The sequence below is a fragment of the Saccoglossus kowalevskii genome, chromosome 18, assembly GCF_978046115.1.
Source record: "Saccoglossus kowalevskii chromosome 18, keSacKowa6.1, whole genome shotgun sequence".
Lineage (NCBI taxonomy): Eukaryota > Metazoa > Hemichordata > Enteropneusta > Harrimaniidae > Saccoglossus > Saccoglossus kowalevskii.
This window is the reverse complement of record NC_140658.1, coordinates 19,437,385-19,456,161: the sequence shown is the minus strand read 5'-3', so window position 1 is coordinate 19,456,161 and position 18,777 is coordinate 19,437,385. Positions and strand designations below refer to the sequence as shown.

At 33.8% G+C, this 18,777-nt stretch overlaps 1 protein-coding gene across 2 annotated transcripts; it reads left to right on the top strand.

Annotated features, from left to right (window-relative positions):
- The first annotated feature begins 227 nt into the window (after positions 1 to 227).
- On the top strand, positions 228 to 18,538 carry LOC100377847 (nuclear transcription factor Y subunit gamma-like). Of its 2 annotated transcripts, none has more exons than XM_085492872.1 (10): positions 228 to 312; positions 3,821 to 3,967; positions 4,975 to 5,046; positions 6,192 to 6,305; positions 7,960 to 8,055; positions 9,747 to 9,935; positions 10,221 to 10,331; positions 11,787 to 11,927; positions 14,295 to 14,477; positions 15,570 to 18,538. In XM_085492872.1, the coding sequence occupies exons 2-10, from the start codon at positions 3,842 to 3,844 to the stop codon at positions 15,678 to 15,680; spliced, it is 1,143 nt and encodes a 380-aa protein (XP_085348998.1). In that variant the 5' UTR covers positions 228 to 312; positions 3,821 to 3,841; the 3' UTR covers positions 15,681 to 18,538. The 2 variants fall into 2 exon arrangements, with proteins under 2 accessions (XP_085348998.1, XP_077869771.1); XM_078013645.2 differs by having other exon boundaries at positions 238 to 312; positions 3,802 to 3,967.
- The last annotated feature ends 239 nt before the right edge of the window (positions 18,539 to 18,777 follow it).

Here is an 18,777-nt window from a genome sequence, read left to right as displayed (position 1 = left end):
CTCGAGAATCCACGAGACTTATAGGGCGAAACCATTATTTTTCGGTAAACTAGGTAATGAATGTATCTTTCTGTAGTGAGAATTACATTGAAATAGCTACGTAAAAAAATAAACAATTAATTCAATAATCTCTATCTTACAATGTACTTGGCAATATTGGTCTCACTCTGACCGTCGTGGTATATCAAATAATATGGATATGTTGACAACATACCCCCTGCGTCTTTATGAATAATAGTCGATTCCAGAATACCCCAGCATCGAAGCCGCCATTTTGGTCGAAAAATTGTAATTTTTTTCCGGAATTCTGAGGTAAGCTATTTCTACCGATTTAATTTGACCTGCGTTCCATTCGTTGTGGCAAGTTCGTTTTAGTTTCATTGCTTCCAAGCTAGAATTCTTTTGATATTTGAGGTATTATATTATTTTGTGTGTCTTTGTTCTCATTGGTTGCGGCGTAGTTGTCTGATTGGCGCAGACAACGCCATTTTCTAATTGGTCCAGATTGGAGAGCATCCCAGGTCACACGATTCAAAACCTTCCAGCCCACCTAGAACACGTGAAAACTACCCCAGTTTGCGCCCAAACTAAACATTACTTCAGCTGGGAAGTTTGATAAAGATTTCACGAAGAATTCTGCCACAAATCGCAGGGTTTACGATCGTCATTTTGCTGATACTCGAGCAAAGAATTCACGAAGAAATTCGATCATGATGTCGATCAGCTACAAAATTCTGGAAATTTGCTCTTCAAAACCGGGTACGATTTCTTCTAACAAAACTCTTTACAATTTATAATCCAGAAGAAACACTGTATCGTACTGAGAAATGTGTGTTACTATCTACATATCCATCGTCTTTTGTCATGTCACTGGAAATGCCTTTGTGCTTTGTTTGGGGTAGAGGGACTGTGATTTGGGTGATGATTTCGTAGCCGATTTCACCATACGATTACGTTCATTTTGTGAACTTGTTTAGAGATAAAACTTACTTATCAATTGCAGTATTTATTCTACGTGTTGGCTGATTATTTTCAACACCCACAATGTTTTTACAATTCCCATTGAATATTACCCGTGTGGGGGAGAGGGGGTTGACTCCAGCATACCGCCAGGGGAGTCCAGATAAACATCTACACTATGAACTGTCAAACTAAAAATTACTACCACTTTTGCACTGACAATTGAGTGAACTACATCTTGGTTAAGACAGGAATGTCAAGCTACCAACCCAAATCCGACTACCAATATGGGGTAATTGGATTTCACAATATGATTTTTTGACCAGTTAATATTCTTGTGCTTTGACTGTGTCATCAAACATTACCAAAAATAAAGGGGTTCTTGCTACTACTTAAGATCAGATAGCTTTTTCTACTACTACCAGGATTAAATGGAAACCAAGGCTAACATTATACCTTCCTGTTAGTGTTAGATACCAGAAGGGGCACTAGAATAGGAACACTAATACGCATATTATGTGTAGTTTTCAAACAGATAGTCACGTTAATAAATGTTTAGGGTTATTAAAATAAAAAAAGGGGCATATTTTTTTAAAATGATGAGATAAATGCAAAGAGATTGTTATTTTCAATCCTTATGCTTTAATGTTTTTTGTGAATTGTCTGGCGAACCAACCAGCGAATCTCCGGGATGATTCTGTATCCCATCATATATAAAGTTCAGAATTATGAGGAATCATCTCAGAAATAGGGTTTGCTTTTGACATGTTTTTACAAATGTATGTATAAAAAATACCAGGTTCAAGCATTGGCACTGATGCTCAAATTTGAGTGTTCCTCTTGGGTTTGTGATCCAGAATGGGGAGTTGCATCATGGTTTATTGTTTTTTGTCATCTTCAATTTCATATTGTGCATCCAAATAATTAAAACAGTTCTGATTAGTTTTTTCAAGATCTCTGTGGAATAAAACACAAAGGAAATCTGAATCTTTGTTTGTTTTTTTCCAAAAGTTATGTTGCCTTGCCAAAACTCTCAACTCTTGTGTAGACTGGGATTGTGTCTAAGTGATTCAGATTCAGGTGTTTACAACTTGATATTAAGGATATTTTGAAGAAATTGCAAAATGACTTTTAATTGTACCCCTATTTAATTCTACCTTACCCTCCCCTATATTTAGGGTTTAAATTAGGGTAAGAGGTGCAATGGACAGTCTTTCTGAAATTGACTATTTTTTTCTCAATTCAGTTGGCTTGTATCTTTTTTAACAAATCTGTCTGAATTCTAATTTGAGAAGTTATAGTATAGGTACCTGTTGACAATGAGTAGTAAGAATTTGTGGCACATCCATGCTATATTGCTCACTTATGGTCTTTTGAAAATAGTCTCAAGGAGCAAAATTAAGTGCTTAAAGAATTTCCAATTTGTAAATATTTGTTTCAGGCCAAAATGTCTAAAAAATAAAATCCAGTTCATATTTTAATTTTCTTTTTTTTTGTGTGTTTCCATATAATGTTTTGATCAATGTAAATATTTTTGTTTGATGCAGTGTGAATTTCCTGATTGCATGCATTTTTTTTATATAAATATTCATAATTGTTTTGAAAATTGTAAGTGGCGGTTGAAAACAACTTGACCAATTACAGTATATATAGTATCTTTTATTTGCATTATAGCAAAGCAGCCAATGATTTAAGGCAACCTGCAAAGGATTGTGGGTAATAGGTGTTGTCAAATGGCTTTTATATCCAATAAAAGTGTCTTCTTTGAATTCAAATGTTTTATAAATATTTGATACAAGATGGTCATGCTGTTATGAAATTCACGTAAAGAACAATGTTTTTGCAACATATTGTTTGCTTGATGAATTATAGTTCAGTAATTACAGCCCAATGCACTTTACTAGTTTGTTACATCGTCAAATATAAGATTTAAGTTTACGATTATTATTGTGTGAAAATGTCTGTTTACAAGTATTTTTCAAACAAGGATTGTTTTATACTCATTATGACTTGAACTCCAATGAGGCAATTTGCCCCTTTAAAAATAGATACTTTTCCTATATGCTATTCCTATTCACCGAGACATTTTTATCATTGGATGCCATCTCAACTCTAAAGTTCAAACCCTTCAACAGTATAGCATTGCTTGAATGTTATGAAAGCATCAAACTTAAAGACAATTGCCTTGATGCCCTATAAGTTTGTCTTGGTGCCTTTTAAAGAAATATAATTTTTCCCTATAACATTAACTATATGCCATTTTAACTACTGTAAAATGACTAGTTTTCACTGGGTTTAAATTTCTCTGATTTACCATTTCAGGCATATTCAGTGGGTTTTAAATTCACGGTTTTATCATTTAGATAATGTGTTCTATGCTAAATTTTACATATTCACTAGGTTTTAGTTTAGCGCATTTTTTAGTCAGCGAAATAAGCCAAATTTAAACCCAGTGAATAATTAACCCTTTTACAGTAGTTGACTGCCATGGGGTCAACTGGCCAATTACATGTAAAGGCTGTGTTTGGCATATTGAAAACTATGCTCTTTTTGAGGTGATGTTATATCATAGAACCTTCTATGCTGCTTGGACATGTATCAAGTATTTGTACGTAAAACGTTGGTCGAAGAGGCAGTCAAAAACCGTTAAAATAAAAAAAACAGCACGTATACGTTGCACTTGTAGGGGTATTTGTTATACTTGTCAGGAGATTTTTAACAACTAGCCCAAAGTTCTCTGAGAGTTTTCAACAATTGTTTAAACGATGATGGTTGTCAGGCAATAAAAATGTCTGGATGTTCACCCTTAGCATATATTAGGCTGTATAACTTTTTACACAGTTTTCTTGTGTGTATACAGGTTGAAAAATAACTTTGCAATATGTCTGAGACTACTTTCCAAGCAGCGGCTGCCCAGCCAGCTGGCAATACAGTACAAACTGAAGCACAGTCACAACTAGCATCATTCTGGGCAAAACAAATAAATGACATTAGGAATCTAAAATCTGTGAGTAGAACATAATTTTATTATAATTTTTTTTATATATGATTTTTAGTTTTGAATGTTTTCATAATTTTCTCGCAACTCTTGAAGACCTTGTACCATGATCAATTGTGAAGACCTTGTAGGATGATCAATTGTGAAGACCTTGTAGCATGATCAATTGTGAAGACCTTGTAGCATGATCAATTGTTCTATGTGCTGTTAATTTCAGTAGCTCACTATTTAATCTTTTCACCACCAGTTCACATCACAAATCCACAAATACTGTAGGTAGAATGCTACACAGAAATATTGTTATTTTCACATATTTGATATTTCATATGGAATAAAAGATTTATGTTTTCTATCGAACAGATATACATGTATCTCAACATCTCAAAACTTTGTTCTGTGGCATATGGTGAAAACAAATTAAATTCACTTACATGGTACTTTTTGATGTCTGGAAGTATTAAAAAATTGACAAAATATGTATTTTTTTTATAAAAAAAAATGTGTTTTTATTGTGGTCCATCACTGCTAAAATTGCATTTTATGCACATTATTTTACCATTTTCTCAAAAAAATCAGGTTGACAGTGAATCAAAAAATAGTTCACATACTGATGACTAATATTAAATTAATTGTTGTCATAATTTGACACAAAATATTGCTACTGCCATATGCACTGAAATATGCGTAAAAAACTTGTGAGTAGCATTCTAACTTTAAAAAGCGCGACAACCAGCCCCCTACATATATTTACTGGTAATCGCATGAATAGGGATTAAAATTTATTTTGGTGTTCAAAGAGGTTAAATAAAGGTCATAATCTCAATTCCCCAACGAAGTACCATATATGGTAATATTTTGTGTGTGCATGTGTGGATTACATTAGTTCATACTAAATTTAGGTGTCTCATATCTTTGAATGCAACTGGGTCTAGCCGATATGCAGATATGACTGATTAAGCGTCTAAAACATGGTACTAATGTGAATATTGATTCTGTATTTTCTCTCTTTAAATTAGGATCATTTTAAACAACAGGAGTTACCGCTAGCCAGGATAAAGAAGATTATGAAGATGGATGAGGATGTAAAGGTAAGCATTGCTTTGCATGGCATGTATAATCAGAGGTTATTGCGAGGATACCAGAAAGAGATGGTACTGTCTGAATGTATACTTTGTGGTATCCTTATTATAATCTTATTATATTCTTATTAAACAACCGACCACTTTCTATAGGACGCGAACAAAATAAATTGCTATGAATCCTGATTTTAAAAGCCTGTAACCAAGAGCCAATTTGAGCCATACGTCACGATTTCTTACATTCCACTAAGCTCCGAGGGAAAGGATAACTGTTTCAGTTGAAGCATTCAGAGTCAAAAAAAATTGTAATATTTATTAAAATTTGTGCATTACAAATAGAAAAAAAAAGTGTTTATTTTGGAAATACTGCATAATCCATCCCTATTTGAAATGTGCTTTTCCTAATATAGTAGAATGCTGATATTCGATGCATTACCACAAAATTATGGCATGTTGTAACTTTTCGCAATACAATGGCAGATGTTTAATAATGTGTATTGTTATACGTCTGTCACCGTAACGCCATAAGTTACAGCGTGCCGTAATTTTGTGGTATTTTATGGGGTGCTTTCATCTTACTATATTAAGAAATATGAATTTCAAGAGTTTGTTTTAAAAAATTTTAAAACAGATTTAACGAACTTCTTTGTATTAGGTTTGGTCAAACTCAGGGGTGCCATGTTTTTGTTTTTTATGATCGGAGGACGCTTACGCGCGTAGTCATTCCATATTTGGAATTCGCATTTCCTAATATGGTAGGATGAAAATACCCCGTACAATACTGCAAAATTACAGCACACTGTAACTTATTGCATTATGCTGACAGATGTATAATAACAGATGTTATGCAACCTTATAAGGATTGTGCATTTCAATTATATGCTGATCATTACAATCTGACCTATTTTATCTGTCATTATGTAAGCGCACATTCTACCAGGCTTCTTATCAAAGCATAACAGAGTAGTGGTCCAATATTCTATATTATTGATTGGGTCATTGCCACAACAGTGAGCACAACAATGACAATTACCATATTGCATTGTAATTAGGTATTAATCTTTAGAAGCATTTTCCTAGAGTGAAACATAAGCTATTAACAGAGTAAATAGTACCTGTATAAAGTGAGCTGCATATATCATTGTTATTTGCAGATGATCAGTGCTGAAGCACCAGTATTGTTTTCTAAAGCTGCTGAGATATTTATTAGTGAGTTGTCTCTCAGAGCTTGGATTCATACAGAGGATAACAAAAGAAGAACTTTACAGGTATGTTAATAGCATGCAATAAGCCCACCCCTCTGTTTTTAGAATTTAAATGAGTTGAGGGCATCCCTGAGTATAGACCCAGGGTGTTTTTACTGGGCGTTGATGGCATTTGTTAAAATATGCATGTAAAAAGTGTCATTGCGTAAAAGTCATGATTGGTATGGTAGTTTGGTTCCTGCTTTTACGAGAAAACTTAATTGACATTAATTTCAGAGTGCATGGCATCTTTCTATACTGTTATTTACTCAGAATGAACCCTGATGCTGCAATACTGAAGTAATCCATGTTTCTTTTGAGTACCGTACTAGACTGCGTTACCGCCCAGGGGCCTCAACTCGAAAAAACGCGTGACATGTGACAGATTATGTCTTTGAGGGAAAATCAATTTTCACAATGAAGAAACAGAAATGATCACAAAAAATATGCACATTTTATTACAATATTAATTATGTACCGCCAGAATTTACAGAATTAAAAACATTAGAGTCTGTTGGAACACGGTCAAAGTCAAAATTCTCATCATTATCTCCACTGACAAAGGTGTTGGATCGTACGCAAACTCTCGATGAAAGTCACTTTCTGCCATGATGCATTTGCAGATTTGACCTGCAGCAGCGTCCTTTGACCTAATGGGTCAAGTTGGTTATTAACCAATCAGAATGCTGTGATGTACCGACGCAATTCTTCGGAAATTCCCGAAGACTTTCCGGTACCGCAATGCGGATGTGAAATATCAATGTCGAAGTACGATCTGTTGTAATTGATTTCAGTAAATAAACGACTTGGTTTTTCCAAAAAATTTTTGATAGGTAAACTGAATATGGCATGAAATATTTACTGCATTTCACTTGTATTAGCAGATCATTGTCAAAGCGTAGTTTACGCACGATTACCATGGTCTACACATTCACAACATATTCACAGCAGTCGATATCCACACTGTATCATATAAAAACGATTACCAAAATTCGTTACGCAAGACCAAGTTTTAAATTAGTTGCATTTTGAAGGGATGGGCGCTTTGCCAAATGTGACCCCAAATATAAAAAGTGCGCAAAAGTGGGGGTGGGCGCTTGCCTGGGCATGGGTGCTAACGCGGTCGAATACGGTAGTAGTTTTTGAAACACTGAAAATGGGATTGTTTAGTCGCGAAAAACTTGGTCAAAAAACATTACTTTACTTTTCCAAATAATCGTGTCCATTGAGACCATCGTGAATGGGGTGTGAACAAGCAAACTAGTCTTTGACATGCCTTGTTTGCGACCGTGAAATGTTTACCACCCTCAGTTTACCTTTAGGGAGTAAAAATCACTAACAGATCGCATTTTAACATCGCAGTACCGTTAATTCACTTCCGCATTACGTTGAAAAAATTTCAACTTCAATAATCAGACAACTTCGTCTGTACGACACAGCATTTTTTTCCTTAAAAAGACGTAATATTTCTCTGAGACCGGCGCTGTGAACGAAAATAAATTTTGTCGTTGGAAAGGTGGTTAAAATTTTAGCCCATCCCCTTATTTTCCCAATTTTACATGTTCAGTTCCCCGGGGTTAAAATCAGGAAAGTACTTAACCTTTATGATTTACACATATCATTGCGATTTTTTTGAAATAAATGCATATTTTCATTATTTAAATTGTTTTTATTTCAGCGGAATGACATTGCTATGGCAATTACAAAGTTTGACCAGTTTGATTTCCTGATTGATATTGTTCCTAGGGATGAACTGAAACCGCCAAAGAGACAGGTGAGTTATTGCACTCAGGTTTGCAAATGACAATAATAAATACAACTATTTCATCAGTACCGAATTCGCCGGCTCTATTAGATCTCTATTTTTATCTTCAATACACCTTTCCTATAAATTGCGCCCTCTAGTGGCATAGCATTTCTATGATGTAAGAAGGTGACGGAAAGTCCATATGAAGTGTTGATATCGTTTTGATCTGTTGTCGTTTCCCAATGAAGATTATGTATTCCATGGATTTTACTATATTCTAGATGTAGAACTATTTCACAATCATCATTGGTATCGATTCAAATAACATTGTTGTCACCCCTAGAAGTAATTTTTGTGTCATGGAAGTTTCCCACCGCTAGAGGGTACAATTTATAGGAATACCGGTAGTATATAAACCAAAATATTAGACTGGCCAAGCTGTGGTGATTTTTTAAAAAAAAATGGAAAAATATAGTTTTGCGAAAGGTGGGGTGAACGCGAAACATTTCGTGATTACAGGGGATTTCGCGTTAACACCTCCATTTCGCTATTTTTTTTTATTTAATTTTAAACTTAAAGAGAAATAAATCGCCTAGACTGTGTCAGTCTACCAAAATATTTATGGCGCATATAAACCAAACGTCATGTTGGTCGTGTACTTAAACATTAAAATGTTACTTATTTTGACCATAGAAACACTTCATTAACTTATGTAAGCACACGTGTTACTGATACAGCAAAAAATATGATAGTTACTGTATGGCAATCATAATCTTGAATTCTCACTGAACGCAATTTATGGAAAAAATCACCCAGCAAAAATATGCTAAACTTTTTCATTCAAATGATCTGTAAGGCAAACTACTGTAAAGGGGGTAATTATTCACTGTGTTTTAATTTTGCTTATTTCGCTGACTGGAAAATGTGCTAAATTAAAACCCAGTGAATATATAAAATTTAGCATAGAACACATTATCTAAATGATAAAACCCTGAATTTAAAACCCACTGAATATGCCTGAAATGGTAAATCAGTGAAATTTAAACCCAGTGAAAATTAGTTATTTTACGGTATACTCTATCTACCGGTACTCACTAAATTCAGCCAAATTTGCCATCTTGCGTAAACAATTCCCATGCTTATAAATGCCTCCAAGAACACTTTCTAGAATATTTAAAACCAAAATAGCCAGTTGAATAATGCATTTCAGTGCCATTGTACCATGTAATGTACAACTGGTATATGATTACCATAGTTTGTTTACAACATGCATAAAATATGAAAAATTTAAATACAACTAGTTCACGTACAATTTAGTGTCTATCGTCTGTGTTGGATGTGATTCCAGTGTGACCGACTTGTTTGAAAATTAGCATGACGTATGAGGTGCTGCTTGTCATGTCACTCTAGAACAAGATTGGCACTATGCTTTATTGTAAATGTAGCATGTTCACCTTTCTGAATCAAGTAAAATAAGTTTTAAGTTCCATTGTTACCTTAGAAACTTGCACTCTCTGGTGTAAAAACTTTCCAGTTTCATCTGCATTGGGGAATGATTATGCAACGTAAACATTCGATATCTCATCAGAACACCAGGATCCAGGGAAATCAGTGAATAAGTTGCCCAAGCTAGAAATCAAACTTCCATTCTTGCACAGAAACCAACTGATTGCACTATAACTCAAAACTTTTCTGTGATATTGATCTTTTCTGCATAGGATGAACAAGTGCGGCAAACAGCTATGATGCCAGACCAAGTGCAGTACTACTTTCAGCTTGCTCATCAACTTCAGCAGCCTGCAGCTGCCACTGCAGCTACAACACAGCCAGCTGCAGCACAAGTTCCTGTGCCTACAACTGTTGCATCGCAAGTACAGGGACAAGTGGTTACTGGGCAACCAGGACAGGTAAGTTGTCATCTTCATCATCAATCAACAAAAAATTAAAATGTAATGTACGCAGTACACACCACTGTACCCTGTGTTGTAATATTAATGTTTCATTCAATGACTTGTTTGACATTCCCAATTCCAATCTCTGACATCACAAAGTGAAACTATGTGTAGAATATAATTCTACTCAGAGATAAATAAAAAGTAAAACAAATGAGTAAAAATAAAATCCAGCAACATAATCAAAATTCTACAGTATGTTTTAAAATTGATTTCAACATTTCTCTGTTTAAATCTCAGGTAATCACAATTGGAGGTCAACAAGTACAACTGATACAGGCACAACCTGGTCAACAAATACCAGGAATACAACAGATACAAGTGTCCCAAACGCAGCCAGCTAATGTATCGGTAAGGAGCTATAGTACATATCCATTTGTAGTTCACCACATACATGTACATGGTATATGATATGATTGTTTTCAAACTGGAAGTTTGCTCATTTGCACCATGGGGTGTTGTATTTAATGCTTTCACATCCCTCATTTTGGTAGCATATTAATTCTTTTATTATTCATCCATTGATCATATTTTTTTGAACACCATATGTCAACATGCTTGCAAACACACCTGCATTGTATCATGTACTGGACATCTTATACTCCACTCTACATATAATTATTATTTTTGAAGTACCTAATTCTTATTTCAGAACCATATCTCATAAAATAAAAAAACTATTATAAAAACAATGTCATTTCATTCAAACTTTGATGAATCAAACAAATATTTGCAAATAAACGTATGATGGCTTGCGAGAATAAAGGGGGGTGCTCATCAGTGCATTTTGGAATTTCATGTAAACAAACAATGTATTTCACATTATGTATTTCATTGTGTACTTCGCTTTGAGTCCCATATCGATTAGAACAAGGCCCGATGACCACCACCCTTTAAATGAGCTCCTGGGATAAGTAGCTCACTTTGATAAAAGAACTGTCATCAGGAACCAGTACTGTAGAATACTTTTTTTTTGCTTGGAATTAACTTTTGCTATTTTCGCTGAAGGAATGATTAAGTGAAAATAAAATCCACCAAATATACTTTTTTTAGCTTCGCTGTCGACTTTGTCGATCAGGGCTTATCATATGAGTAATTGACCAAAGTCGTTCGTATCAATGTTTTACTTTTTCGACTTCTTCTTGAAAACTACAAGTCTGAATGCTTTGATACTTGGTGTATATGTACCTTGGGTAGACCTCTCTTAGATTTGTTCATTTCATGATGATATCTTCAATTCTCTAATTTTGGTGAATATTTTTTTCATTTTTGGTAAAAAGTGGTATTTTTGGCTTCTTGTTAAAAACCGCATGTCCAATTGCTTTGATACTACATATATATGTACTACATGTGGACCTCTCTCAGATTTGTTCATTTTGTGATGATATCTTTAATTATCTAATTTTAATGAATATTTTTTTCATTTTTGGTAAAAAGTAATATTTTCAAATTCTTGTTGAAAAAAAACAGTCCGATTGCTTTGATACTACATTGTATATATATTCTTCATTTTCTAATGATATCTTCAGTTCTTTAATTGAAATGTGCATTGCTAACAGTGGATCTGTCTCAGCCGACAGACTGCTTGTTCCTATATTCTACATTCAACTTGTTAATTAAAAAATTAATTCCAGCAAGAATAAAGTATTTTACAGTATTGTCTGAGTGAAACAAACATTTTGTATTTGTTGCATCTTTATGTTTATGTTTATGTTTTATGTTATAATGCCTATAGGTCACTAACCATTTTCTATAATCATTTTAATATGGTCACTAAATCTAATACTTGTATATTTGTTTTCACAGGGTCAGATGACTGTTGTAACAGCCGGGATGACAGAAAGTCAGCCCACTCAGATGATACAATCACAGGCAGGACAGGTACAAGTGCAGCCCACAACAATTCAACAAGTTATCACAAATACCGGAGAGATACAACACATACCTGTGAGTAATATACATTGAAATACACACACTATATTAACTTGTTTGTTTAACCTTTTCACCACCAGACTTTCTCGCCCAAATTTTTTCGCACTTTTTTCTCATACTCTTCAATTTTTTTCATGGAAATGTACCCTAATTTTGGAGCCAACATACAAATTTTGAGTCGCACCCATTTTTAGCTCTGCTGTCGACTTTGTCGAGCGGAGCTTATCATATGAGTGATTGTCCGTCGTCGTCGTCGTCGTCGTCCGTCTCCGTCGTCCGTGTCAATGTTTTACTTTTTCGACTTCTTCTTGAAAACTACAAGCCTGAATGCTTTGATACTTGGTGTATATGTACCTTGGGTAGACCTCTCTTAGGTTTGTTCATTTCATGTTGATATCTTCAATTCTCTAATTTTGGTGAATATTTTTGTCATTTTTGGTAAAAAGTGATATTTTCGACTTCTTGTTAAAAACCGCAAGTGCAAATGCTTTGATAATACATATATAGGTACTACATGTGGACCTCTCTCAGATTTGTTCATTTTGTAATGATATCTTTAATTCTCTAATTTTGGTGAATATTTTTGTCATTTTTGGTAAAAAGTGATATTTTCGACTTCTTGTTAAAAACCGCAAGTCCAATTGCTTTGATACTACATATATAGGTACTACATGTGGACCTCTCTCAGATTTGTTCATTTCGTGATGATATCTTCAATTCTCTAATTTTGGTGAATATTTTTGTCATTTTTGGTAAAAAGTGATATTTTCGACTTCTTGTTAAAAACCGCAAGTCCGATTGCTTTGATATTACATATATAGATACTACATGTGGACCTCTCTCAGATTTGTTTATTTTGTGATGATATCTTCAATTCTCTAATTTTGGTGAATATTTTTGTAATTTTTGGTAAAAAGTGATATTTTCGACTTCTTGTTAAAAACCAATAGGTTAATTGCTTTGATATTACATATATAGATACTACATGTAGACCTTTCTCAGATTTGTTCATTTTGTGATGATATCTTCAGTTCTCTAATTTTGGTGAATATTTTTGTCATTTTTGGTAAAAAGTGATATTTTCGACTTCTTGTTGAAAACTATAAGTCCGATTGCTTTGATATTACATATATAGGTACTACATGTGGACCTCTCTCAGATTTGTTCGTTTTGTGATGATATCTTCAATTCTCTAATTAATTTATTTTGGTGAATATTTTTGTAATTTTTGGTAAAAAGTGATATTTTCGACTTCTTGTTAAAAACTGTAAGTCTGATTGCTTTGATATTATTCATATTGTTCATTTTCTAATCATGTCTTCAGTTCTTTAATTGAAATGTGCATTGCTAACAGCGGAGCTATCTCAGCCGATAGGCTGCTTGTTTTTGAATAATTGAGAACCAAAAATTCATCATTTCTCATATGTGTAGATGCTCTATTAGAAGCCGCATCCCCTCTGTTGCATTGTACCATTTTAATAGAAGCCGCGGTTTCTAATACAGATTTTACAGTAAATACAGGTGAATACTGCTCCACCAAAATGTATCAATCTTGAACAAAATGCACTCACAACAGAATAAGTTCTCTTTCATGTTATTTTAGAAGAAGTAGATGTACTGGCATGAACTAACATGATTAAAATAGTAGATTCTTTAGAGGGGAAAAGTATATTTAAGCTTTCACTTTAATACTTTTTAATTGAATACATTAAATAAAGATTTGCAGATTTGCCATGTTCAGCCAAAAACAATTTTTTTCTTTTTGAAAGTTTATTCATTTCTGTGGTTGCATTTGATACAAAATTATATATCAATTAAATTCATTGAATTCCAATGAAACATGGAACCAATAAACCAATGATTTCCGTGAATCTTGGTACATACATGTATATGCCAAACACTGTGTCCTGAACTACTGTGAAGTACTTTATTTTCGCTGGAATTAATTTTCGCTGAAAAGGCTTTTTGGTCGTTTTGTATGGAATTTATTTTCATTGATTTTTGATGAGTTTAATGTGAAATATAGAAAAAAAAGTATATTCGCTGGATTTTATTTTCACGGAATCATTGCTTCAGCGAAAATGGCGAAAATAAATTCCAAGCGAAAATAAAGTATTCTACAGTATATCATATCATGACTTGTTCCTCTCTGAATCACTCACCATTTCCATCCTAATCTATCTTGCTTGCTTCACAATGAGTTTTGTTTGTTACATTTCTCAGCTACTTACTTTTTTTTGTAGCAAAGACTCTAGGCTCTGAAATTTCACACCTTATTTATACCCTTGCAACACTTCAAAACAACTCGTGAGATTAATGAATATTTTCGCTACTATCTACTATTCATCCAATGATACTAGAATTTGTATATTTTTGTCACAGGTTCAGTTTAATACAGCACAGATTCAGTATATCCAACAACAACAACAACAGCAGCAACAACAACAGCAACAGCCACAGCAGAGACAAGTAACAACTGGACAACAGCAATCTCAAGCACAGACTGTACAGGTTACACAAGCTGGACAACAAGGAGAATTCATTACACAGCTAGCCCCAGGCCAGGTATGTGACTGAGAGAATGACTCTTTTTGTAGTCAATACAAAGCACTCACAAGGAACATCATCTTCACCGGCCAAGGTTCATTTTTTTGACCATCATCTCACCAATATACCTTGGCAGAATTCCTACTATTCATTGTTGATAAGATCAAACACAATCAAATGCGAAGTTGTGTGTTTTTATCAGTTAAGGCAAATCTATTGGTTTATATTTGAAATGGATGTGATTTGATTTCCTTGGCATTCAGTGTATAACTGAGGTTCAAGAAGCTTTTTCTAACATGATCACATAACACGTTTGTAAGGATGGCCATTGAAGGTCAGCTCAGCAAAACTGTGAAAATCAAAACAAATATCAAATGGGATAATAAGCCATGAGGTGTATTTTTGTAGGTTCTGATAATTGTAGATTAAATTATAGGATTATTCATCTGTCAGTCTGATCAACGTTTCATTATCCATTTAAACATGCACAATCTCAGATATAAAATTGATAAAACAGCAAGGCATAATGTTGTACTTATTCAGGCAAATTTATTTTGGGTTTTGATAATATTTTACCAGCTGGTGTCTATTTTTATCACCAAGTCAGTTTTTCAACATTGATATCAAACTTTTCACTGCCAGACTTTCTCGCCCAAATTTGTCTGCACTTTTTGACTCCCGTGTGTGAAGCACACAATGGGAGTCTTTGCAGTTAGTTTGTCTGTATGTATGTGTGTGTGTCTGTATGTATGTATGTGTGTGTGTGTGTGTGTGTGTTTTTATTTATATTCTTCACTGTTTATGGAAATGAACCCTAATTTTGGAGCCAACAGACAAAATTTGAGTCAATTTTCAGTTTTTATAGAAAATTTGGCTATTTTCGTCCCAATCTTCTGAAAGAAATGCAAACTATAAACAGGACTATTTTGTAAATTTGTGATGAAAAAAGGAAACTGATGGTGAAAAGGTTATACATTACTCATAGTGCATAGTGATTTTCCAAACTTTTCACCCTTTACAGTTAAATTCCCCTACTGAACTTTTTAAAAAAAATTCGCTACTTCAAGTTCAAATGAAACTGATTTATATATTACATGTTTGTTTTTTCAGACTGTGTATCAGTTACCACAACAAGTATTTCTTCAACAACAGCCTATTGCCGGGACAACAGATCAAGATGCCCAGCCACAAACTCAGACAGTTGTGGAACAAGCCCAGTGAACAAACAAATATTTAACTCAGAATTTTTTATACATTGAATGTGTCTTTGTTTTTTCACTTTTGTGTACAATTCTACTTTGAATATCAGTAGTGGCAAATTATTTATTTTCAACATCCGTTCCTTGAAATGTTTTGTATTATTGCTGTTCTTTTTATTTACCTTTCTTATAAAGAAGTCCTTACAAATGTGATTTGATCCCGTTGTATTCCCTAATATTCTGCAATTAGACTTGCAGGTTTCGGTATCACACTGTATTATTGTGTATGACATACCATCTTTTATGTTTGTAGACAGCCTTGAAATAATCAATATTCTTGTCCTCCAAATATATATCAATCACACCAATGTATGGCTGATCAGTGTTTAATTTGAAACACTGCAACATTTTGAAGAAGATGGATTCATTTGGCACATTTGTTTTGTTGCACAAGACGCAGAATTGCCTACGAATGGCTAATGTAAACGGACAGAGTATCACGTGTACCAGAAAACCCACAAAGGGTGTATTACAATTGGGATTTTAGGGATAACCTTAAATGTTGGAGACTGAGTCATGCTCATTGTATATTTCACTAGTTTAGTTTTATTCCTCCTAGGTTACTTAGATTACTATGCATGCAAAGTTAATTGTTCAACATTGATTCTACTTCAGATGCTATATTATAGGTTTCTCATTATTTTAAAAAAATTTTGTGAAAAAAAATAGAAAATGTGTTTTTCATTCATACAAAAATAGAAAATGTGTTTATTCATACAGTACACAATAAGATGTTGAACAAAATAGAATTTATAGCATTTTTGTTTTCACACATTGATTTATAAGATATTTCTAAGGGCAACATGCATTATTCAACAATTAACCCCCTCTTTATTTTGTCACAGCACACCCAGTAACCGGGGAACCCCTCTAGTTTAGCATTTATAATCCTATAATTTTGAGGGATGTGATTCCATATATCCCCTTCCATACGCATTACTATTCCATATGTATGTATGTTCAACGGTTCTGAATTTTGTACTTTGATTCAAGTACCATCGTCATGATCGTCATCATGCAGTGCATGTTTGAATATCAAGTAAGCAAACACTGTATTTTACAAAACTTTTACATCGCATGGGACTGATTTATGTTGAACTTTGATGTAAATAGCTGCCAAGATCTTGTTAAGAATCAGTGTTAGGGTACTTGTTTTTAACTTTCAAATAGTGTTTCATTCTCAAGTCATCGTGGCAAGTTTTCCTCTGACTTGTGTAACTTTTAATATCAAGTAAGCAAACACTATTTTACAAAAGTTTTACACCGCATGGGACTGATTTATGTTGACCTTGGATGTAAATAGCTGTTAAGATCTTGTTAAGAATGAGTGTCAGGGAACTTGTTTTTAACTTTCAAATAGTGTTCCTGTCTCAAGTCATCATGGCAAGTTTTCCTCTGACTTATGTAATTTGATAATTACGGTAGTGAACACAATAACACTATTTGATGAGTAAAACCTGGCACTCTTTCGAAGAGTGCCTCGGCAGTCACTCAAGTCCAAGATATATTCTTACTCTTATACATGTAAGCACAGAAGTCATATTCATGTTTGGGACTACATGACAGGGCTTGTGTGGCCATCTCTCTGTCAAATGGAAATTTTAATGCGCTATCCAGGCGTCAACCAGGCTCGGTCGAACACAAGCACCTGCGACCTAAAACAAGGTTCCCCCAAAGTCGCTATCGTTAGTGAATAAATCTCGGCCAGTGGAATTGGCCTTCCCATTAAGTCTGTGGCACACTCACCCAGGGTAGGGAGGAGAGAACTTGGGTCTACTGATCATGAATCTGATGCGACAACCACTAGGCTACCAGTGATCGGTACATAGTTATGTAGCAACATATCCCATGGTATAGCATACATGTAGTCTGAGCAAAATATAACACTTTTTCTTTGGCCAATAATTTTATTATCAAGTGTAAACTCTATACCTGTGTTCCATCATTGGTAGTGGTGAAATAAAAGGGACATTATCATCAACTTTAGCTTTAAAATTTGATGGAACTCTTCATACTTCAGCCAACTACAGCTAACTTTTGTCGTTTAAAAAACAAACCTGCATAATTCCATATTTTTTAAAATAATTTAAATTAAGACCTGTAGCAAATTGAAATTATGTCTATTTGGTGCTAAGTTAATAAGGAGATTATAGAACAATTCACAAAATATTAGTGGGAAAGTGTTCCATAGGTTATGTAAACAGTGATATTTACTGTAAAATGCTCAATTTTTACTGCTTTCTTGATTTTATGGCATTTATTTGCAAAATTCACCAACACGGTGTTGTAAGACCCAACCAAAATAACTGCTACTGTTGTTCCAAATGCTAATTTTATATTGTACAAAAAAAAAACTTGAGGCCATTTATATGGCGTTGAAGTTGAGATGGATCCTGTCTGACTAACTGACTAGAGGAGGTGAAGTAAAGGGTGCGGTTGTGGACAGAAGTTTCTTGCCTGTGGAAGCATAAATATAAACAAATCCTATTTTGACCATTCAAAAAATTAAAAAACTATCTAGCTTATGTTAGTTAAATGAAAGATATGGCATTGTATTTATGAAAAAAATATTAATGTTAACAGTTTTTTCTAATATGAATACTTATACATTCTACATACAAGTGTTTGTAATGGAGAAAATATCCTGACAATATTTGAATAACTGGACTTGTCAGTGCAGATTTTATGTGTATGAAGAAAACATTTTTCAATGAAAATACTTTATTAGTGTTAATTTCCATCACTGTTGTATCATTTTTCATATTGAAATTTAATTTTACTGCCAACAACAACAATAATTATTAAATATATTTCTCAATATTGTTTCTTTTTCATTACTTTAATCTTTAATTTATCACATTGCTGATGTGATTTGCACATTTCAACATATTTTTTTAATTATTTGTAACAAACAAGTCTTCTAATAGAGGAAATATCTTGACAAAATTTGAATAACTACTATTCACTCAAAGTCGAGAAGAACGCTATAATCACTACGTGATGTACGGTGGGGAAGAGTAAGAATACATATCACCACTGTGATGTAAGACAGGGCGAAT